At 37.7% G+C, this 25,497-nt stretch overlaps 1 protein-coding gene across 6 annotated transcripts in view; it reads right to left on the bottom strand.

Moving 5' to 3' along the window:
• Window positions 1–738: 738 nt before the first annotated feature.
• The window catches only part of FLRT2 (fibronectin leucine rich transmembrane protein 2), a 59,886-nt gene continuing 35,127 nt past the window's right edge, over window positions 739–25,497 (bottom strand). For 5 of the 6 annotated variants that reach the window (XM_069018030.1, XM_069018028.1, XM_069018026.1 and 2 more), the window contains one exon: window positions 739–5,951. In XM_069018030.1, the coding sequence (XP_068874131.1) occupies window positions 3,557–5,542 (1,986 nt within the window). In that variant the 5' untranslated portion in view covers window positions 5,543–5,951 and the 3' untranslated portion in view covers window positions 739–3,556. Of the gene's footprint in view, window positions 5,952–7,271; window positions 7,450–25,497 lie in introns of those variants that run through there. The other variant, XM_069018032.1, reaches the window with a different exon arrangement.

Raw genomic sequence — 25,497 nt, 5'->3', positions numbered from 1 at the left:
TTTGTCTGAAAACAAATAATTTCTCCCTAGATCCAATGAACTTGATCAAATCAGGACTTAAAAGCGAACATTTTGGGTGAGTCGTATATGCACATATTTGGCATTTCTGCTCTATAGCCTTTACTTGTTATATGTGGTCAGATATTTGTCCTATGTGAAGATCACCCAACTTTTACAAAGCCCAAGGAAAAAGCTACTAATCTTAAACTTTACACTGCCAAAAGATCGTTGTCCATTTCTAACTCTGACTTTTTCTTAATACTTTACTTAGTGAAATTTGCTCATTATGTACTTATCTAGGTGGGACCTGAAATGAAATCTCAGATGTTTGTGTGACTGGCACTTTGAGAAGTCCCAAATTCTGTTGTAGGGTGAAATACATTAACTGTTTTGGAGCTAAGGAACAATTAGAATTTGGAGAAACATTCTTCAAATGAAACATATTCAGTTGACTACACCTCTGAATTTTTTGGGTAATATTCCCGGCTCTATCCACAAATTTTTGTATAAGGGACTTGCTGTGGTTTTTTTCAGAAGAGTCTTTATAGTAAAGAAACTTTTGACAGTATCCCATAAAAATAGATATATTTTTCTTCATACTGAAAACAAACATAAACTATGCCAACTTTAATATCATTGTGGTTTTAGGTAAGCGAGTAATAGTCTACATATTTTATATATATATATATATATATTTATATATATATATATATATATATGTAATATATATGTATATGTATATTTCACCATTCAAGATCAAAATGAACAGTTTGTGAATGCCTTCTGTTTTGACCCTATTAGATAAGCAATCAGATTTGTTGTCGTCAGGTTGGACTTGTGGATCACTCACCTGTAGTACAGGCCAAACTCCCTGAATAAGTCAATTGCTACAAATAAGGTGCCTATGGTATGCTGAGGTCTAGAACAGAAGATTCCTCCTGCATCAGTCATTGAAGTAAAAAATACTAGTAAGCATGTAGTTTCAAAGGAGGCCTTTCGAAATTGAAGGTACAACCAGCTATTTCATTGAAATTAAAGACTATGTCCACACCCAATGGGAATCTCTGGCTCTGCTTAACTTCAAGAAAACTCCAGCATGCAATAGAAGCATGCAGAAGCACAACTATTTGCTGATTGTCTTTTGAGCTGTGACACCTACAATATGTTAAGCAAAACAAAACAAACAAAAAAAAACAGCAACAAAAAACCACCAAAACTAAAAGCCAAAGCCCAAAAGTATTGATCTCATCATCATCTTCAGTAAATAGATCACAGAAAAAAAACCTCACTTGGCATAGACATTTCTACCTAGAATTATGCCATTTGAAATCATATGGTAAACTTTTAATCAGCAAAATTTTAGTGACTTAACTATTATAAGTAGTCAAACAGGTTGCTTAGAATACCTGCTATAGCTGAAGAAAATAGCACATATATAGGATATAGAGCAGAATTTAAAAACGTGATTTTAAAAGATGTTGGTGGGAGGATGTGGTTCCTTATAAAATGGTTGTACTTTGCCATCAATCATAACTGGGTTCATTTTGTCATTGCAGAAAATGAGTGTTATCATGTGATCTGAATTGAAGGAATACATGCTTATAGACTGAGTTTCAAGAATGGGCTGAGTGAAATGAGCAAAAGAAAGGACTAAAACACTCTCTTGCAGCATAAGGAGCTTCATAAAGTGAAAAGTCTAAGCATTCCACTGTGAAAGTGCTTCGGCCTTTACTTCCAATCCACATGCAGAAACTTCCTATCCCTAGGTGGTCACTGTAAAATGTTCTCCCTTCGGTTCCCTACTACCTCAGGGAAGTTTTGTCTCTATTTTTTTTTGGTTGTTTTTTTTTTTTTTTTCCAATGTGATGTGATGTGAACTTTAGTTTGTCCCCAAGCTCAGGAGTAAATTAGCTACATTAAAAAGCAAACTGAAAAATACCCCAAAGAATTAGACTCCACCACTGAGCTGGCAAGAAAGCCACTGTTCTTGACAGTCATTGAGTTCAGGCTGGCTGAACCATTACATAATTTTGAGAGCTGCATTATGGTTTTAATGCAAGCATGATGTTTTGTGTCGTGCATGTAAAGCTCAAAGGACTGAGAAGGTATTGCAGCTGAAGATTCTGAGGGTATAAAAAAGCAAATTCTAAACCCACCTACTGCTTGTGAAGCAGAAATCATTACGGAAAACTTGAAAATGCTTAAGGTAAAAGAAGGGTAATTCAGAGGGACACTGTGTACTTGTGTTCTCAAAATTTCTTAGTCAATCAAATGCTTAGCTAATGTTAGTCTCTGTATGCTTTAATTGGGGAGGAAAAAAAGCAAAACAAACAAACAAAACCCACCAGAATCTGTACATGATATTCACCACTGAAAATATTTCAGTTCATAATAACCCTGGAGATCTTTCCAGGACTAAATAAATTTTTATAATATATTTCTTGTTTGTTTTCTCTTTTTTCTTTTTTTTTTTCTATTTCTCCATGCTGAACATAACTCAGACCCTTAAGTCAAACAAAGCTTGAACCATACAAATTAATAGCAAAACCTTTCCATTGTCATTATATTTTGCACCATGTATTCGGCAATACACACTTTTAGATTTGAAATTGTACTTGAATACTGCAGAGCTGGGAGCACTCAGAATTTCCCTCATTCTGGCTTTACCTGACCACGCTGTGTCAACGAATGCTTCTCTATTAAAATGAGGTGCAACTTAATGACAGCTCTCTGTCACATTCTGTTACATAACGATCACCTCCCACTGAGAAGAGAGAATGGTCAGAGAATGCCCAAAGCTTCTTAATTCTAAGGAAAAGCAGGAACAGTTTCTAAGATAAAGTATCTAGTATTGGGGGACATTTTCAGAGCAACTTTTGCAAATAGAAATCAAGGTCACTTTGAGTTTGACACTGAGCTCCTTCTGTGTTTCCTATTCCAAGTAGATTGAGAGAAAACTGATCAAACAAGAAAGTAGTGTTTTTGGCAGCACTCAGAACTCCAGCTTTCAGTTGGAGGTGAGAAATGCAGAACTGACAAATAGGAATGGATGTGTTTCCAATTGTTTGAAGCTGAACAGCAGTTGCTGGGTTCAAGTCACAAGGGTTGTACCCATTTTATCTGAATTGCTTTTGTCTGTTCCTAGTGACCCTGTTTTAATATGCACTTATTTTCCTGTATTCCAGGACACGTAGAAACTTAACATCCCTCAGACAGCTTCGACAGCAAAGTGGTTAATGTTTGAAGAATGAGTCATTCTTTCCTTTGCCATGACATTGGGTTCTTATTGTACAACCCTGTACAGTACTCAGCAATATTTTTTAAAGATTTAAAAAGCAAAGAGTTACAAAACCATTTGCAATTAACTTGAAATAGAAAAGATAGCACTTTTTTTAAATCCCATTATATAGTACACCGTATAAATTACAGAGTATTCAAATGCATAAATGCATCTGTTTAACATTTATCAAATGTAATTTTTTTCATTGTTGTTGGGGGGCTTATTTTTTCTAGAGTTTTTTCTCCTTGTCCTGGAAACCCCCATCTTCCCTCACTATCACGTATGACAGTGCTCCAGGTCTGAGACATTGCTGTTGCAGTATCGCATGTTGTTGGGGATGTGGCAGTCTGTGTAGTTAATGCCCCCGTTTGGGGTATAAATGGGCTGCAGTCTGAAATCTCCTTTAAGGAGCTGATCATTATTTAAGGAGACAATCTGGAAGCTGGTTTCCGTCATCTCCAGGATGGAGTTGTCCTTCTTGGTCCCTGCCTCACAGTAGTCATCTTTCCGACGGCCCCGGTTGTATTTCCACTTCTGGGAGGTGTAACGACCTTTTTTGTGCATATGCCAGCAAAAAATGCTGAGCAAGACCACAAGGACAAATATCACTGCACCCCCAATCAACCCTGCCAGCAGAAATGGGGAGCCTAGGTTCTGAGAAGTTGTCTGCTCATGGCTGGAAGGGATGTTGCTGCCATTCAAAAAGGAAGCCTTGGTTGTGGCTTCTGAACAGACAGTGTCTTCTCCAGTTCGGTAATTGTTATAAGTATCCAGTGGAACCAAACAAATCCGATAAGTGGATTTGGGCTCCAGATTTACCAAGCTTGATTGCTGCTTCTCGCCACTGATTATTCGTTCATGAACAATTCCTCCTACCAGACTATGGCCCATTTTAACCCATGTGAGTTTATATGCCATCACACTAAAAAGTGACATCCAGTTGACTTGGATGCAAGTGTCATTGACAAAATGGATGGAGAGCTGAATCCATTCAGACAAAGGAGGTGTCACCCTTTCTCTGTCCTCTCTGACAGGCACAGTGGGGAGTGTGGCTATGATGGGAGTGAGAGGATTATATTTATTACTTGAGGGGGGAAATGATGAGCTGGGAACTAATGTAGTTGGCATGGTTGTAGCTGGGACTGGGGTAATGATTAGTGGCAGACCAGGGGTGGTGGTGGGGCATGACAACATATTCATGTTGAGCTCCCTGACTGCCATACCTCGGACCTGCTCTGGTCCCTGGCACATAAAACCCCGTACATTGATGGAAGCAGGAATAAATTTGAGCCATTCAGTGACCCACTTAATGCTGCAGTCACATAACCAAGGATTATTCCTTACAGTGAGTTGTCTCAGATTATGGAGATTATCAAATACTCCCTTTGCCAACATCCGAAGTTGATTGTTGGAAATATCAAGACGTTCCAGTTTGTGGAGGTTTGAAAAGGCTGTAAGTGGTATATGGGTTATCTGGTTGTCCTGCAAATAAAGTCTTAGCAGATGTGTACCTGGAAGATCAGGAGGAGGGTAAGTCAGTGAATTCCGAACTATTGAGAATTCCTTGAGCTTGGAGAGGTGGCTAAAGGTGCCTTCAGCTATGCCTTTATTAGTAAGGAGATTGCCATCCACGATCAGGCGCTCCAGACTTGTAAGATTCTGGAAGGCCAGGTCTGAAATGACAGCAATTCGGTTTTCATCTACTCGAAGTTCTTGTAAGTCCAGCGGAAGGCCTACTGGCACACTGCTTAAGTGATTCTTGGACAAGAACAGAAGCTTGAGGCTGATGGCTTCCTGGAACGCCCCATCCTCAACGCCAACAGTGGAGATGGAGTTGTCATCCAGGTGCAGTTCTTCCAGCTTCAAAAGCTGAGCAAGAGCAGCACGTGAAATGGTCTGAATGTTGTTTTCCTGCAGGTGGAGAACCCTGACATTCTTGGGCAGGTTCATGGGGAATTCATCCAATTGGTTGCCATACAGGTAGACTGTGTGCACAGACTGGACATTGTGCAACTCTGCAGGAAATCCAGCATTATTAATTTGGTTATTGTGGAGGTAGAGGACGGTTACACCCTCTGGTATCCCAAGAGGCACTGAGGTCAAGCTTCGCTCATTACAGTAGACAAAGTTTCGGTCACAGCGGCACACTTTTGGGCAGGCCAAAGTTTTGGAGACCTGTATGTAGAGCCCCAGGGAAAAGATAAGCCATGATTTCATGAGAAGAGCCCAATCTGTGGGCCACATTTTAGTCCACGAACCCATTTCTAATTTAAAGAAATAAAGTACCAAATTGTTTAACAACTGATAACAATAATAAAGCACAGGTAACAAAATCTCAGGTCATTAAATTGGCTTCTATTTATGTCCAGTGTTCAGGCCAGAGTTAAAGTCCTGGAGGCTAAGCATAAAACAATCCGTTTCTAATTGGCCTACCTCCTACGTTTGAAAAGGAAAACACAGTCTTATTAGCCAGGGTTACAAAGTTTGTTGCCTTCCTCCATGTGTGCTGAAAGAATCAGTAGCCATGTCTTTGCAGATGAACAACAGGTTACTTTAAAGCCACCAAAAGTCTCTGTGCCTGAAGGGATATTTCACTGAAGTCTGTTGGTGTCTGTCAGCTTTCTGAAGTCAGCAAAGTCCTCATATCAGCTATCTGCCAGTTCTGGCCTGCCTGTAAAAGGAAAGAGAAAAGAAAATCTGAATAGCATGAAATGTTTAATAGGGAAGAACAAGCCCATCAGAAGACTATTCTAAGGCTGATGGATTTCTGGGGGAAAAAGGGACAAAAAGGCATTAATATTAAACATTACCTTAATATTACTGTTAAAAAATCTTGAAATAGATTTGATGCAAAGTCATTGCAATGACTGAAGGACTTTCAGTGACTTCACTGAAGGTCAGATCTATCACTTTCATTTGCATACTATATCTTCTCTTTGTCCTCTCACAGTCTGTTTAAAATTCTAAAACTAAAAACAGCCCAAAACCTAAACCATTTAACTGAAATTTTTTGCTCAGGTAATTATTTTTCTTTTTCAGAACCACTGATTTCAATGACTGCTGTTCCCTGATGCCTGACAGAGTAGACTCTGGGCTGTATTATTTAATCACACTCTATGTTTTTTTTCATTTCCTACCAGACTCTGGAATATTCTCCTTCTATTTCTGTAATACCATTTCATATATTGTCCAAATTAATGCACACTGCCAGATTATTGTACCTCACTTCAGTGAATTAGAGGCTTATGAGGAGAGTCTTTTATGGTATGTATGGTAGTCCACAAATGTAAGACATCCTGCTGTAAGACGTATTTGCTAAAACTATCATCTTGTTATTGGTTCTGATGTGAACTGTGCTGTCAATAGATTTCAGAACTTGCTTTACACTAAATGAAACAGTCTCACATCTGCTAAGTTATTGTTTTAGGAGATCAGCTCAAACTATGGCAATTTTTCAGAACATTTCCTTTGAAACCATAAAGGTTAGATACGTCTTTTAATTTTGCTGCAGTTATCTGTGAATGGCTACATAAACAATTCAGTCTGTAAGCATGCTTTTTATGTTCCCAGCTACTATTTATTATTCAGATCTATAACCAAATATTCCCGCTCTCTAAAGCATGCAATGAAAGGTACTGTGTTGTTTGATGTTTTCTTGTCTTATGCTTTTTCCAATGATTAAAAAAAACCAAAACACCTGCATTATACATAGTGGGACCTAATGAAGGACATAAACCTTGGCAAGTACAAAGCATGTGCAGATCTTAGGGTTTTCAATTGCAGTGACATAAGCACAGTAATTTTCCAGGTTTTGTTTATTCAGATCGTAACTCATTGGCTGGGATTTCAAGAAAATAGAATTTTAGTGAACAAAAGTATTCTTTTTCAAAATGGTGCTCACTTATCTATTTATGTATTATTATTATTATATTTATATTTATTTTTATTTAAACAATTTAAAACCATCCAGATCATTAAGAAAGAAATTTACCTTGGTTATACACAGAACCTTGTTCTTCTGATACATCTCTGCAGTTTATAACATGTCCCAAATGCTACTTTTGGGAATCCCATGGACTGGCAGTATAGAAAGCATCCTTAGGAGTCAAACTCTTATAACCCTTCAACCTTGCACTTTCAGATTACTGTATTTATTTAGAGCATCATCAGGTATCAGCCACAAGGTTCAAACAGCTGGAGATAAAAAGTCAGACCATGAAAAATCCTGTTAATCATTATGACTTCAAATTTTAAAGATATGCAAATGTAATACTGTAATACAGCCTATGCAGTGCATTGTCCTTTTATAGAAGCAGTTAGATTAAGTACCCCGCTGTTCATGGTTTTCTCTCGCACAGGCGTATTTCAGTCAAGAGTGATTTCTTTTCAATTATGGTAGATGACGTGATACTGTAGAGAAACTCTTAACAGGATTACATTCTAACATGAGCCTAAGTGTGACAGTTTATCCGCCTTTAATATGGCCTGGCTCCCATCTAGATCATAGTGCTCTGATCCATCATGACACTCTCCTTTTAAAATGAGAATGGATATTCAGAGCCTCCTCTGAGATGCTTGGGACCACACAGGGTAATAACAGTTGTTCTGTCACTTTTCCATCATCATCAGAGAGAGACAGTCTGTACCTCCTAACAGAGCCAATACCCTGCACTAAGCTCACTTCCGATTGTAAGTCCGGTTACTGATTCGGTTTTATTTCACTCCTGGGTGTAATAGAAAGCCCAGCTGAGAACATGCAGCCACAGGCAGCTGCAGTTCCTGGCTTGCAGGGAATCTCCTAAGAAGGGACTGTCATATTAAAACTGATTTATGCATTCACCTCATTCTAGTACTCTGGCCAGTGCACCTCTCACCTAAGTAAATGTGGCACCCAAATTAAAGATTTCAGTAACGATTCAAACAAATTGAGTCAAGCACACAGCACTTCTCATTAGATACTATAGGAAAAAGAGCTTTGATTGCATAGTCACTTAACTAGATTCTGGAGATTCTCTCCTTTTCTTGTTACATGGATTTTACTATTAGAAATCTGTTAAAATTTTCCTAATGATTTCTTCCCTTGTGATGGCAAGAAAGGTAGTCCTTTTACTGGTGCAAATATCCTAAACTCTAGATATCGGTCCTTGATACACTGATACAATAAAAATCAGTACAGTTTATATGTATAATGGACTACTTTTGATTGTACTCAGCAAGAGCACAAGGACATATCTAACTAGATATTTATGACTTCAGGGTTGACTGTGGTGTGGCAGAGGTAAAGAAGAAGGAAGCAAAGATAAAACTGAATGTACTTAAATAATTTTTTGGGAAAGGTTTTACTTCAGTAGTCTTTTACAACTGCTTAATACTAACTTATAGTAGGGCTCATAGTTGGTGTATTTTTCAGCAAATCTCAGGGACCCTAATGCAAAAGTGAGTTCTCTCTCTGTGTCAGAAATCTCTACCCCAAAGACATTCAAAAGACTGAAGAGTTGGAAACATGCTTGATTAAAAAAAAAGAAACTATGTGAAGGAAAACCATCATCTGTACATTCCAAAATGCTGGAAAAGCATAAGCAGTTTTTCCTTTAGCAAACTGCCAAAACTGAAGGCAGGTAGAGTCACTTAGCTTCCCCCCCCCCCCCCCCCCCTTCCTGTCATGCTGGCTTCCTAAAGCAAGTTTTCTGCTTTCAATATGTCTGCAAGTAATGAACTGAGTGTCTCTGCAAATTTACTGGTTGTTTGCAGAAGTAGAAATTTGGAAGTGAAGGAATTAAGGGCAGTTCTTTGCTATTGTGATTGTAAATTTTGGGAGTTGACTCACAAGCTATAGGTGTCAGTAACTTTCCTTATTTGAAGTCAGAAATAAACCAATCTAGGAAGAGAAAAAGGCAAGTGTCACAATTAAAGAAATCAACAAGCAAATGCCTCAATAATAACACATCTGTCCATGACCAATTTGGTTATTTTTTTCTCTTTCCTCCCCTGTAGACTTGATTGCTATTATTTCTCACTATACCCTCCTTAGACACAAGTTATATCTTCCAAGTGTGTAAGACATTTCCTGCCTTACTGCAGCCAGGATATTAAATCCCATTAGGATTTAAGGAATGATAAAATGAAGTTGAGAAAAGCATTTTGAAATAGAGGAGAAAATATCATGTGTTTTAGGTGGTCAAGTCTGAAAATTTTGCTTAGTAGTTCCTGCAATCAATGGAAATATTTCTTTTCATAACTTAAGAGTCATTTCTGATCAACATTTTTGTCTCACTCTTTTTTCAAACCTGTCTTGTTTAAATTCCCTTTTGGCATAACTGATGCTAGCTGGATAAGAAAAATTCTGGCTTTGTGCACTGGATAAAAGATAAGGTGTTTCGATTAAAGATATTTAAAGGCTAAAACATATGTCTGCAATTTGGGAATGTTGAAGGTATTTTGTTAGTCGCACCTTTACGGGTCAGAATCACCCATTCAACTGCCAGCTCTTGTCACTCTGCTGTGCATAGTCATGAAATAAATATATTACTGAAAATGCTGTTCAATTATAAATTTGTGGTATTTAGGGTAAAAAAAATTAATTCACTAGAAGTCTACTTATGGAACTTTTTTCCACCTCACTGACTGGTATACTGTCTCAGTGGTTCTGCCTATGGTGTCTAAAGAATCTCCAAAGCTGCCCTCAGAACCATCCTTCCCACTTTTCATCCTGCAGCCTTCCAAACATGCAGTCAAAGTCCCTGTGGCTACCTGAGAACCTAGCAATATTCAGGGAAGATAATAGAGAATAAAGGGAGAAGATAGCACATGGAGCCAATCCTGCATATGAATACTTACAAACCTGTGTTATAAGCACAGAGTTTTGAAGTGCTCCTAAAGCTAGGTTGCCTCTCTTCATTAGTCTAACCATGGTTAACATTAAGGCTATACATTTTTTCAGAGAGAATAACATTAAGAATATTTGGCTATTCTTTCCTTCAAGGAATACTGAAAATAATAAAAAATAGGTCATAGTAATCCAAGGCTTTTTTTTTCTCTGATAGTTTAACCACTCACCACCACTTTTCCTAGCAGTTCATCCATTTATCTGGACCTGAGTGCCATGCAACTTAAATTGAAAGGCAAGAAAAACCAAAACCAAATGAACATACCTATTCTTTTCACTATTACTAGTCAGTGACTCTTATTTATCACTAAACCATTTGGCATAAATTTTCTTGGCTTAACTGCAGACCAAGGTTATAATCAAGTCATAATCTTACTCTACATAATTATAACATACAGTAAGTACAAGGCTATTACGTCTGGAATTGAATGACAAACAGAAAACAAATCTAATTCCATTCCTATGAAATCCAGAGCAGAGTTCCTTGTGCTTAAGAAAAATGTCCTTGTATTTCTATCAACTGGTAACAAGAAAAATTACAGAATAATACCTGACAAATCCCTTTTTTCCATATACGTAGAGTTCATATCTACACATAAATGAAAATCCTAGTGCTTCGTTTTTTTTGTTGTTGTTGTGGTTGTTTGTTTGTTTGTTTGTTTGTTTGTTTTGTTTTGTTTTTAAGTGATTAGGAGCCTTGGGTGATAGTTTACTGTATATATTTCTCTGTGAGTTACTTGGGTTTGAACTTAGTGTTCAAATTTTAATATGAGCCTGTAATCTCTGCATCAAAGGCACAGGGAAAATGACCCAAAGGAATCAAAATGCTTTTATAGGAAGCACTTTTGCATGCCTTCTATTCTGGCTGCTTCATAGTTGTGGGTGTGTATTATGTAAGAAGAAGAGGCAAGGAGGAAGAAAAACAGGTGAAGTAAAAGAGATAAAGAGGAAGAAACCATCCTTGGCACCCTCTTGTAAAGTGAGTAGTGATGACAGGATAATGATCAGTAGCTAGTATAGGAAGGAAACTTTAAGTGTCTCTGTACACTCTTACAGACACAGTGAAGTCTATATGAGTCGATTTTGGCAGAGAAGGGCATTAATGTCTTTGCAATATTGTTAGCAAAATGATTCGGCAAATGTATACAACTGAACTCTTGTGCTTTTTTCCACTCTGATCAGGATATTTCTGGTTTTACCTCTCAATTTGAATTTATAATTATTCTCAAAACCTCAGATCAGGCAGCCTGAGGATGCAAGTGAAATTGATTTGTATCTGCCTTGGTGGAGACAAGAGAAAATTTAGAGAGTGGTACATCTTGCAACAATGGATGTAAAGACATAATATGCCATCGTTCTCCTTCTTGTTCTTTTGTAATCTTCCGGTCCTCCGAGCCTTTTCTCTCTTTCTAGCTACATTCCTGCAAATTATTATGTGGACACATTGCCCAGAAGGATGCAGGCTTCAGGAAATCCCCTTTTAAAAGGCATGCTATTATAATGAACAAGAGCTTTGTCTTCGGCAGTTTGGGTAGTGTACAGGTTCTATTGGACTCTGATACAGCCCAATTCCTGACTGCCAGGAGGGGGAGCTAAGCCAGCAGGAAACTTTCTCTCCCCCGAATAAACAAATAAATAGATTACTAAACGGGGGACTTCTTTTCTTCCCACTTTGTCTGTCCACATACACATGCACACACTTCTTCCTTGAAGCTGTCTGCGACTGCTGACTTGTTCGATGGCGTCTCTGTTACCTACTTGACAAATTGAGTTGTATAGGACTTTGTTACTTGGAAAATTAATGTTCATGTATTCTTATAAAAACATTATTCCCAGCTTCATGGTTCAAGATTTTTTTACTTGTAGGTTACTACATTGTGAAACTACTTCATAGACATGAGGAGGCACGGAAGAGGGAGGGAGAGAAAAGAGAAAAAATAATGGAAAAAAGTTTTTGGGGAAAAAAACTCAGGTAGAACAGATTTTTTTTCTTGTGCAGATTAACAGGAACCAGTGACAGGTCAGGAGAGAGAACCTACTACAAGACATAAACACTAGAGCACTTCTGTACTCCAGGAAGCAGGGCTGAAATAGCTACAAGATCAATAGCGTTAATGTCTCAGGTGGGGCCATGAATTCAAGGCTGCCACTCATCCTGTCAGGCACCATGCTGTGCCACACAACCTGCTCAGCTCCTCAGACTCCTCCATAAAGGGGTGTTGAAGTGCCAAAGTTCAGGTGTGGAGACTACCTAGACTAATGTTATCTTCATTCCTGTGTTTAACAGTTACTGATTTGTAACAGAAGGAAGTTATTCTCAAAATTTGATGTTGCAACTTCACCAAGACTACATCACCTGTGAAAATTAACAAACCTCAGCACCCAGAAACATCTGCATTTCCAGTTTGTGGCAAAAAAAAAAATTGTCCTTGCTTGTGCACACATAGGTAAATATAAATTTTGTCATTAAATATTCTTAAGAATAAGACTACTTTCTAATAATAAAACACACAAATGAAATACTGTATAACATCTAATAGAAAATATATTCATCCAAATTCATCTTTTGATTTTTCATGCTATCCAGTCTGATCTAAATGACTGTCTGAATTAATTAATCTTGCATGGACTCATTTTTATTGATGATTTCATCTTAGGAGTTCTAGAAATGGAAAACTGCAACTAAGAATGTCCTGCCTGTGGAGTCCTGAATTCCAATGTAGGAAACAGCCAAACCTAGTATTTCAACTAATTGTAGCTGTTAGAGTAAAAGTTAATGAGTACACACACGGCAAATTAAAAAGCAAAATCTTTAATTGCTTGTGCATGAGCAGACAGGACTCCCTCACAGAACACAAGGGAGAAGAAAAGGTGCAGATCTTCAGGTTTTTAGCCAATGTGAACTTCTGAGTTGGGTAGTACTTCAAGGCAGCCCAAAGTCATTGATAATCCAAGCATCTTTATATAAAGAAATATCCCTGCTTTCATTATAAAATTGCTGATTGTTGAAAGTTTACTCCAGATGGTGACCATCATGATATTTTCACTCCAGTGGGCAAAGAGGAGCAGATGATCACCTCCAGGACTCATATTAAATGGAGTATTGCACCCACTAGCAAAGGGATATTGGTGTCTTTATTAACCTTGCCCCAAGGCCTACTCTAATTTTTCACCAGTCTAATGCTGCAGTGTTCAAAACTTAACAAATTTGTCAAACAGTGAGAATGGTCTATTTAGTATGGCAGTAAATTAATTTCCTGGTCTTTCATCCCTGAAAGCTGTTCTCATATCTTAGGTGAAATAATTTTGATGAATCTCATCTAAGACTCCATAAATTCATCAATGTACCATGTGATGATGTGAAGCTGGATTGAGAAAGTTGGAAATGGCAGATGAGAGGAATCTCACATGAGAGGCTATCTGGAACATTTCAACAAAATACATTTTCATTAAAATATATTATTTCACTGAAGCCAAAAACTTGCATGTAGATTTGTCAGCTTTGATAATGTTTTCAATAGGAAATGTGCCTGAGGTCCAATGTTTTCTGATCCTTTGTGACCAGAGACAAAGAGAGAAAAATGGATAGGGGAAGAATAAAAAATTTACTTTTTTACCCAGAAAATGTAAGTTTTGACACATTTCCATTTCACAAAAGTGTTTGTAAAATAGTGTTTACATTTCACAATTTAAAACCGTGAAAATTGTTTTGGAATTATGTGCCTCAGGACAGCTGCACTTAACACAGTGAAAGAAATAGAATGACAATCTTCCTTTGCCTTCTTGACCGTTTTCCAGAGGACTTACAGATTTCCTTGACAGAAGTGGACATAACTGTTTGAGAAAAACTAATAATAATAAATTAATTTCAAATAATTCCCCTTTTGGAACACATACATTCTGTACTGTGGTTAACATAATGCATTTTATGTTAAGAAAAAATGATGGCAACCTGCTGTTTCTTTGCAAGCAAATTGGTCCCTACCTATAAATTATTCTACAATGTGAAGCAAACAGTTTGCTTTTATCTAGAGATATGTGGGCAGCCTGGCAAAACGTCTGTGGAGAATTTGAAAAAGCTGCTTTTAGTGACCTAAGTGGCTAAACACTGCTTCTTTGGAGACAACATTTTGACACATTTTAAATGTGTTGCATGGTGCTACATCATTGATGAGATCCTGTACGGCGTCACGTTACCTTGTGGGGTATCGTTCATTTAGGATCTTAGGGAAATAAGCATAGGCTGTCATATTCTTGTCTTCCATATTTGTAGCATATGGCCTCGAGAGAAAATATGGCACGAGCTGCCCCTCAATTTCTTAGGCACCTCGATATAAATAAAGTTGAAAGTGTCATCATACGTTCATCTTTCCAACAAAGGCAGATGGAGATCTCTCCTTCCTATTTTAATATTACTTAGCATGCTCCTCCTTCACAGCTCTAAGAACTACGCCATAAACACTGCTAAAGAGCTATCAAGAAATATTAATAAAGTTGTTTTCATTCCTAACTGCTTCAGAGAACCTGTCATGTATGGTGTAGTCAATTATGGGGCCAGTGAATGCCCCAGATACAGAACAAATCTTGCTTATATGACACATTCTGTTATGGGCAAAAAGAAGGTTATCAAACAAAATTCTTACATCATTGCCATCAGATAGCCAGTTAACAGAAAAGGGGAAAGTTATTAAAATAGTAGATGAAGAATGTACGGCTAAGCCTCTGAAATCCCTATTCAGCTAAATAGCTGAATTATTTATCAACTGTACAATATCTCAGCATCAACAGTGCCTGAAAAGAACCTGGGGATCTGGATTTGTTATCTTTTCCCAGTGATCCAATTACACTTTTCTGTATGCACAGGTGGAGAAAGTGCAATAATCTCACTGTTCCAGATATGACACAGAGCACTTCATACAGGAAACAACTTATGCTCCCACATATCATCAGAATAAAAAAAAAAAAAAAGAAAGAAAATCAGTAATATGAAACATTAAAGATATAGCTGCAACTGCAGCTATCTTATAGCAGCAGAAAAACATTCATACACTGTTTAACTGGGCACCAGTAAAACCAGTGTTTTTTCTGAGTACAGAGAGGAAAGAAACACCAGAGGCAGTAGGAGAAAAGAGTTTACCAATGATACAGACCATTAACAGGTTTTTTACCTCACTTACTTTTGTTTGGTTCTGCCATTTTTTTTTTGCCAATTGTCATTCGAGATTCCAGTAACTCTATAATAATAACTATTTTCAGTGAGGGAGTTCTGTTATCTCTTTTTAGTATTGCTGGTCAAGCACGTATCCTAAGAATGTATACATATGAGAATTAAAAGGATTGAAGAAGATATGATAAGATTAAAGAATTTCTTTGCAGCAATGAGGATGTGAATCCTCCCCAGGTCTTGATTCTGACAGAGAGCAAACTTTTTGGCATTTTGCTCTGGTTTGATTCTTCTTTAGTGAAAGGGTACATTACTACTTTTCTCCAAGAGCCATTCAGATCTCCCATTTAACCTTAAAAGTTCTTTGAGAAAAGAAGGCTGCATGGTATAGAATTTAACATAGCTTCAGTTTTAGGTACAAATAGAAATAAGAGCAAGCTAGAAATAGTAAATAGACATTTCTAACCCAGTTATTCTCAGCTGTGGAATTAAAACCACAAGAATCTCCTGAGAACTCTTAAGAGATCACAAAATAGTACATACAGGTAGTGTTAGCCAGCAAGAGTGCTGTTCCTGCAGGATGAAGGGGTACCAATTATATGTTTAAACACTGACTGCAACAGTTCACATCAACCAAGAAACTACTATCTGCCTTTAATTTCTGACAGCACCTCAGTTCCCTGGGGGACAAGAGACAGAGCAGAAGATGAAATGGTGTTTACATCTGCAGTTATGACTCAAGCCACTTTTCAGTCTTCCTTGTTTCCTTGAAGGAGCAGAGATGCTGCCAACACAGAAGGTGCTCAAAGACAAAGCAGAGCCAAATGGACATCATTTCCAGAAGCCGGAAATGTGTTGCTCCAGCCAATTTTTCTTTTGCCCCATGATGATGACTGTAGGACTGAATATTCTGTGAATAGTTTCCCCTGATATACCGAATCACAAGCCCTCTGACCATGAACAGGGAAAAAAGGATACAATAATGGCTATAGGTCTAATTTTCTCCACAGTGTACAGAGTACATGCACAAGAGAGGGCCTGCCATCTTTGCGCATTTATAAAGAGGCAGCTCAGAGCAGAATAGAGCCCTGGTATTCTGTCCTGAATTTTCTGTCATTATATTTTCTCAATAAGTGCTCTAAAACATTTTTGAAAGAGCTTGCCTAAGCTTATTTCAACTGTGAAGTTCAAAGCCTTTATGTCGAACGAATCCTGACAAAGATGGAAAAGAACACAGAATGCAATTGTACTTTGTTTTCCCACTTCTCCCCTTTACCTTTGAAGTCTGTGTGTGGTGGCATCAGTCAATCAAAATTGCCAGGAGGCCCACAAATGACACCTACCAATAGTAAAGCAAAAACCATAGTCCTCTGCCATTAATGCTTCACGGTGGGTGATCTTTAGCCATGTGCAGACAGCCAACAAGAGGCTCGTGAACCACTTAAACCCTCTTAGTAGTTTTTAAGTGAGTCCTAAGAGGTGCAGAAGCCTGGAGTTGGCCTTCAGCTCAAATGCAGATTCCATCTGACATATGCCAAATCATTCCAGGCAGCAGAGTCCTTATCAATATGTGTCCTTGTGCTACTTTTCAGCACAGTTGCTATTGCAAGGAATCACAAAAGTATTATCAGCATTTTGTGCTTATACAAAACTAGACATCTCAAGTGAGTTCAAGAAGGCAGAGAGGCAGTGCACAACAAAACCTGAGAGAGGGCCAGAGGGAGAAATATATAAAGAAAAAGTGAGATGGAGTTTTAAGCTGTTCTACAGGCAACAAAATATGCCTGCTCAAAAATACAATTATTGTTTTCTTCTGTTTGCAAGCACTCTATTTATTCAGGTCACTGCGTGAATCAAATAAGAAGACACTCAATGTTTTCTATGCAGACCTCTGGGTACTTTAAATGAACTTCATTTAAATGTCTGCTACAGGATTTGGGGGCTTGCTGATGGGTTTTTCTATGGATGAAAGACTGAGGTAGGTCCCTTAATAAAAGTATCTCTGTAAGTATGGGAAATCTTGGATTTTGATTTATGTCCACAGCAAAATTTTACATACTAAACGCACAGATTCTTTACTTAGACTTCTGCTAATAAGGCATATAGTCAGTGTAACCCATTGATGTAGGGTATAAAGGCAATGTTAGCTTTACATGCAATCCATGGTATTTTCAGCAATTTTACCTCTGGTCATCCGTTCTGACCTCTACATGTTCCTTTTTTTTAGGGTGTTATAAAACAAGGGAACTAAAAAGCAAATCAACTTTGATGGCCATGGAAATATTGCTATTGCTACATGCATAACAGCAGGCATGGGCTTTCACCTTCCTGTTTCATTGCATACATTGGATGTGCATATGCATATGTGGAAACAGAGCAGATGAGGAAAAATATCAAAACCCTCTGCTTTATGGAGAGATGGACAGCAGCCTGGAAAAAGGATTTTCAGAACTTGAGTAACTGCAGATGTTGCTTGACTACACAAAGAAAATTTTCTTACAGTGCAAATCCCTTTTTACTCCACCTCTGGCTTTGGGCTACTGCATCTGTGTTTTGTTATGCAGAATACACAGCTTAGACAACAAAGTGGCACTGAGGATTAGAATAAATATGAAGGGGGGAAGTCATCTGAGGCTTCACCCATCATCACCACCACTCCCATATGCCTTCAGTTTGGATTTGGCAAGAATTTATCAGACATTTCACTCCAAATCTATCTAGACATCTCTGACCATTTCAGCAAATAGCTGACCTTAACTCAAAAAGTGCTGTGAAGCAGTAAAGGACAAAAAATAAAAGTTACAGTTTTTCCAATGGATAAGACTTACTGACTCATATGAGTTCAGCCCACAGCAGTTGAATTTTTTTACTGTAAAGTATTATTTTAGAAATTCTTTCCTTCCTGTTTGAATCAAAATAAACTGCATTTCCTAATACTATACATCCTGAGAGATGCTGCTACATGCTCTATCCAAACATATGCTCAAACTAACCTACCCTGGCAGCAACTACCTTCAAGGCTTTTGAGTCTCTTGAAAGTTATTGCCCTCCTCTGTTCCAGTGAAGCAGAAAACCCTCCTGTATTCAAGAGAAAAAAAAAAAAAATCTGTTTCTATATTCACTGAAAATATTTCAAGCATTAGCCCTCTTTAAAAAAATAATTATTCAAATCTTCTGCTTAGGGCATATATGAAGGAGGAAATCTTGTCAAAGCAATAGCATTCATTATTATTACTAATAACCAACTACTTTTAAAGCACAGAGTACAGATAAGGACTGACTAAGCACTGAATGTTTAAACACATTCACTGTGGCTGTTCTGGTCACTTTCTGAGTTCACTTCCCACAAATCACTGAGTTGCACTGGAACAAAGAAAATGTAAGGTGATTTGAATAGGTACCTGTAGCAAATTAACTGTAAATACCAGTCGCCACCTGGGCAGCTTCTGACACACACTGCCTAACAAGAAGCATTGAATTAGGAAAATTCTTGCATGAAAATCATATTTTGAATTCCAAGAGACACAGAGATTCATTGAAATTAGTAAGGTGTCTGTAAAACAGGTAACAAAAAATATTCCTTTACAAAGCATATAATGAAAATTTCTGTGGAAAGGGTTTCGCAATTTATGAGTCTTTCAACAGGCTCCCTTTAAGAGAAGAGAAAGGGATGCACCCTCTAATATGTCTAGTTACACTGTTTCAGGCACTTCTGGATGTGTACAAGATGAAACTGGATAGCAAAAAGCAACTCCAACAATTTCTTGTCGTCGCTGGAGACAAAACACAGATAGATGGACTGTTGGTCTGTCTCAGCTGAGAATTGCTTATTTTAGTCAGTCATATCTTATGGTCTGAACTAGGGAATGAGCACAACAACAGAAATGCAGCTTGCATGGACCTGTCCATTACATTTGCAGAGTATTTGAGACAGAAATTAGATATGGTGCCATCCAGTAATGTATCTGATCACTAAAAAGTATTGAAACAGCTCAAATTCTGCATTTTGAAATTCTGAATAGTTGCTAATCACCATAAATATAATGTTAAACCTAAACTGACCCAGTAATGTATTCTCAAGCAGTTGTTTTTTCCTCCTGAGCATTCCAAATACAACAAAAAGTTCTTTTCCAGTCTATTCTGCTTTTAAAGCCATGAGGTTTTAAGGCAAGTACGAAAATAAAATGGTAAAATGATGATGCAAAAATGTGCTTCCAGGGCTAAGTTCTGGCTCCCTAAATAGCAATGTTCTGCTTTAGCTTTAGAGGACTGGAAACTTTATAGAGTGAAGTAGTGACTGCAGAAAGAACTGAAATATATAATCATGTTTTGGATTCTTTTCTTCAATGACCTCTGCACCTTTCCTATAGAGAGAAACCCAAGCCGCAATGTCTGTATATAGAATTGTATTGCCTTGAAACTCAGACTGTTTTGAATCTAGTGTTTGAGTGAGAACACACCTGTAATTTTTATTTCTGTAAGTTTTGTATAAATGTATTTCTTTTTTCTATTGCATTTGTATTCTTTGAATGATATAAACAGGATCTTTGTTCTCAGTGAAACTTTGGTGAAAGAGGTCATCCAATCAGCTGCTATATAAAGTCTATATGAAGTCTGTGAACTTTCTAGGTTATGTCATTTTCTTTTTGACTGCTGGGAAGGTTGTCAAACCCAATCCTTTGAACGAAGACTGGCTCACCATCCACTTTACCTCCTTTGAGGTAAGATATTTAGAAAGATCCTCATCTTCCACTAACATATAGAATCCATAACCTTGTGTTTCCATGTAAGGAGAGTTTAGAAAAAATATCTCCCTTTCTAAATTAGACACCACAAAAAAATTTCAGAATAAATATAATGATAAAAAGAAACAAAAGCAGAGGACAACCGTATATTTTCTTCTTCTGATCCTGTGTCTGATTTCCTTCTATCACCACCCATAACACATCAACACCCATTCTGATCAATCCCTTTCCCCTTTCTGTGGATGAACACTCCAAAAGCTTTCACTCCTCTCTGCCTTTGTTAATCTGAGTAATAACAATCACAATTTTTAAAGCCTATTTTCTAAGCAATCTATTTTTTTTATTTATTTATCTAAAGATACATAAATAAAATCCAGAGATGGTCTCTTGACAGCTGTGGTATTGGCACTTAGTAAATTCTTGGTAACAGCAAACAAGGATTGTTTATTTTCTTCTCTAAAAAAATGAAGTTACAAATTTGTGGTCCCAGAAGATTATTTTCTTTCCATGTTGTATTTGCAGCCTCTCTCTCAGGGAGTCAGGTCAGCTTTTGCATCAGTTACTGCAGGACATAGTAAACATCATCTCAGAGTGCTAACAAAGCCATGAGAGTTCAAACACTGCTTTATTCCTACAGCATAATTATACCCTGGGATCTGTTTGGCACAGTCATACTTGTCATTGTACACATCATTATTCACCTTCTCATCATCCTTTCTAATCCAGACTAGGACAGTAGTGTCCAACCATCAGTCATTAGAATGGGCTATGAGTATGGTGAAAAATGAGGTGGCAATGTAAAGCTATTCCTTAGGAGCAGTAGAGTCCAAAACGGTGTGAAGATGAGGCAATGTGTGTGTGATGACTTCTCTTTCCTGATGCCAAGTCTTTGACTAAATACTGAGCCAGGAGCAGTCAGGCATGCTTCTAAAAGGAGAGATTGGCAAGACTAGTGTCACTCCACTGACAGAAGAAAACTCCACTCTTCATTCTCTCTTCTTGCTGGACACTGATTTTTTCTGTGGCAAGCTCTTTGAATGAAAACTACCTTACAGTTAGAAGCAGTAGATAATGACAGGATGGAAAATTACACCATCCTTCTAATTTATGGCAAGTAGAACACCCCTGCACCTCTAAATGGTGCTGTTTAATTGATGAAGTAATTAATTTTTCTCAGAAATGCTGTGGTGGCCTGGACAGCCCTTAGCATTTCCATTTGCAATCCTTATCCTCATACCTATAATCACAAAGTCTTGCATCTCAGGGAAGACAAACTTAAGTACTTCTGGACCCACTGGTTCAAGGAGATGATGCCATAAAAGACATGCCATATGTCTTAAGATTCACAGTAAAATCAGGTTGCAAGTCAGAACCTATAATCAGACACAGCACCAGTGGATGTGTTTCTTAAACTCAATATGAGCATTAAGTAAATATGACTGATTAATTCAATTATCCTACCTGGCTTCCCACTTAAATATTGATGACAACTCTATCTCTCCTGAGCATAATAAAAGGTAAAATGAAGCTAAGCACCTAAAAACAGCATTCTTCATCAAGTTGTGTGGGTAGGATGCCCCAGATATCTCACTACAAAGGTAACAAAAATTAACAAGATGAAGTGTTCTCTGCTGCTTGTGTTCAACAGGCAAAGAAACAGGCTTTGGAGCAGTACCACAGACTTCATTTAGCCAGTATCCTCGTAGAAATAGGGGACATTTTCCTTTCCTGACACTTCTTTTTGAAATTTTTAAGGTTTTAGATTTCCCTTCTCAAAATAAGGAATCAGAAAGTTGGGCCTCATATGGTCATGTGCTAGCTTTTTGAAGGTGGTTTTTTTTTTTTTTTTTTTTTTTGCTTATACCAGCTACAGTCAATTATATTCACCCTAGCGCTCATTTGCTCATGTCAGTTTGGGGTTTGGAAGCTCTGTCCTGGACCAGCAGCACTGACCATGCTTCTGACCAGATGGCTGCCAGCAGGAGTCAGGCTAGTTCCCTGGTTCATTTGTGTTATGGCAAGGTGGGCCTGGAACTGACCTCCTGGGTCACAGAGCCCAGACTCCTGCTCTCACAGGCAAACCTGTCACTGGAAGGTCATACCTTGGCTAGGACCTGATATACAGTTTGTTCTTCCTGCTGTGAATCCCTCCCTGTTTTCTCTGGGGAGAAAAGAGTTTGTGCTTCAGCTGCTTTTGTTCCCAGGGTTAGCTAACGATCCCTTGCAAAGTCACGGCATGACAAGCATCATTAGCCTCCTCCTGAATTTCAAAAAGCTTTTTTATTTTTTAGTTTAGATTGAGAAATTGAGACACTGGGCTGCTGTTTTGGGTTCAGCTGTGAACTGCATACAGACCATACAGACAGTGGTAAGCATACATACCGAAGAAACTGCTCTGGCACAGCTTTTGAGCAGCTCAGACTTTTCCAAGAAATGCAGGATAAGACCCAATATATGGGATATAAGAGTAAGGCCAAGGGCTTTAGGATCACATGTAAGTGTGTGATTTAGTACACATAATTGTACTAGTTTGGGCAGTTTTTCTGAGCTTCCTTCAGGATGCCTTCTTGCCCCCTTGAAGCAGATCAGAATGAGTACAACACAAAGTGTGTCCTAAATCTGCCTTGGCCTTTGGGGTTGGTGTTGTGACTCTGCAAAAGACAATGCTAGATCTTCTGCTGAGTTAAATAAGTTTGCTTAAGGGCTGCAAAGAGAGACTGGAGCACAAGTAAAATTAAAAGTTACAAGTTCCTCTCAGTGTCTCAGTCTGCATTCAATCAATGAAACCACATGTCCTCTCTGCTCAGACACACGGCTTTGAAGACATGGCCCTTAATGGCCTGAGGTTTGACTGTTCCACCTTTGTTATTTTGGTTTGTTTTTTTCCTTTTAGCCTTTACTCCCAACCTCAGACAGTCATTCAAAGCAAGTAGAGGGAAGAAGACTGGTGTCCCAGTGGGGAACTCAATTTAATGAAAGCACTTGCAGAAATTCTTTTGTTTCTTGAAAGCATGTAAATGGACAGTATGATTTACAAGGACATAGGGAAACAAGCACACAACTTCCCCTGATGTTGTGGTTAAGACAGCTTGGAAACTATAGTGCTGTGTGACAGAACAGCACAAACATACACTGCAGAAAGCCAAGGCAACTATTCAAATCCATCTTTGTTTTAAGCACCAACTATTAAAATGACCATGCTGGTTTTACCTTGTTCTCGGACAGTGGGTGACAAAATTTTTTTTAAATACTGAAAAGTTGCAAGTCTGCCTTTTTCTGAATTGCAGAGGGAATTTGTCTTCTTGGGTTTTGAATGAAAAATGCAGAGTGAAAGCCGGAAGGAATAGTTGCACATACTATGTCAAATATGCACAGAAGAAAGAAAAAGAAATATAAACCTGGAATATTGAGACTCATATGGATTAATTACAGCATGATTATACAGCATGCAGGTTTTAATGTGGCCTGAATGAGACATGATAGAATTCATGGCAGTTATTTTACTACATGAGCAAAATAATTAACCTCATGTTGCTAATGCTGGAGATTACCCCAATCCCTTGATTCAACAATATCATGTGGAAAACTCTGTGCCAAAGTTAAATAACCTTTCTGTCTTTCACCACTTCTTGCAACTCTTTTTACTATTCATAGGACTGAATAAGCCATCTTAGTCCTTGCATGGAGACAAAAAATTGCAATAGCAAAAAAATCACCTCTTATTCTGTTCCTGGTGTGCTCTTGATTAAAATATTATGATTTTCTAAAATGCATTTATTACTTGGGTTTTACAATAAAGTCTTCTGCAAATTACAGCTATGAGAAGACTTATTATTGCCAGTGTCATTAATTGTTGTTGCTCACGTTAGTCACTTGGAGAGCTTTTGAGTTCATGCTCAATGCTCAGAATTCCTAGGATTGATTTTCTGGTGGAAATGTTCATAGAAAGCTATGTAAGACACACTCAAGACAATAACTCACTGTTAAAGTCCTTCTCAAGACTCATGTAAATGTGCTCAAAAAGCAAGGAAAAAAGGAATGCAAATGTATCTCTCCCATTTTCAGGAATTTCTCCTTCCAGGGCCAAATTCTCCTTTGATGAAAATGGCCATTTTTAGTGGCTTGTCTGGCTGTGAACATACTGTATAATGCTTTGACTCTTCAAACTGAAGTCTGACTGAGGTTGACATGGACATTTGAAGAAATCAATAAAAAGGGGATGTATAATTCTTAGCACCTGAAAAAGGTTCTTTTCTTTTCTTTTCTTTTCTTTTCTTTTCTTTTCTTTTCTTTTCTTTTCGTTTCTAAATGTATCTAAGATTTGTGGAGAAATATTTATTTTTTAAAACCGATGCCACAATGTGATAATGAAGTTTGAGAATGTGAATGTTCTTCATCTTTAAAAGAGAGAAAAAACAAATAAAAAATCCCTTCACTGTAACTTTCTTCCCCATGTCAAATGCTAATATGTCATCATAACATCTATCATCTGTATGCTTTCTCAACAAAATTAATATTGATGTTGTTAGTAGAATGCTAAAAAGTCTTTACTGTGAGTTACTTTATTGCTTAGTTTTGAATATTCAAATTCTATAATGCTCTATTTCCTATATTCTATATTTTTGAAGTAGGTTTATTTGCACTAGGCTGCAAGACAATGTTCTTTATTTCAAGAGAAGCCAGAAATGATTAAAATTGGTAAAAAGAAGGTGGTCTATAGGAAATGTATAATTTTGAGAAACTACTACAAAATCATAGTCACGGATTCCTTTCCCACGTATGAAGTTTCATGGCTCCGATTCTATTGTACTGCCTTTGAAGTCAATGGAAAATTTCCCATTAGTTTCAGTAGACCCTTTGTTTTATTTTCAGAAGTATTTTTTAAAGTTTCCCATTTCGAAGTTCCCGTGATTTAACCTTGGTTGTGATCTTGAGAGAATTTTTATACCTGTGAACAGAGAGAATTGCTGAAGTCAATGAGCCTGGAGGGCTGGACCAAATATCATTCCTTCTAGTGCTTTATTCTGTTAACTGCCTAGAATGCCAACCACTTGACTTGATTTCTCCATCCCACTTTATAATTCCAAATATGTAGCCGTGCAGCTTATGCAATAGTTATACAGCTAACAATGGCAGCTCGGTAGAAAACCACAGCTAATACTTTGTGAAATGACAAGGACATAAAACTGCAAGAGAGTAGTTGCAGTATGTTAGGGGAAAAAAAAACAAAAAGGCAATTTTCTCCAAGTTTCTTGGGACTATTCTGAATGATATTTAGTGTAATAGGCTTGAGAGAAATATTTTCAAGAAAGTAGCTGAAAATTTGTTTTACATAAATTCAGTTGATTCAGGCAAGCAATTATTGCTGCATCAAGGGATTTTTTAAAGACCTGAATAATAAACAAGATAATGGGCTCTATCA

This window comes from Aphelocoma coerulescens, chromosome 5 (genome assembly GCF_041296385.1).
Source record: "Aphelocoma coerulescens isolate FSJ_1873_10779 chromosome 5, UR_Acoe_1.0, whole genome shotgun sequence".
In the NCBI taxonomy this organism is placed as follows: Eukaryota; Metazoa; Chordata; class Aves; order Passeriformes; family Corvidae; genus Aphelocoma; species Aphelocoma coerulescens.
The sequence above is the reverse complement of the archived record's forward strand: the minus strand, read 5'-3'. Positions and strand labels throughout refer to the sequence as shown.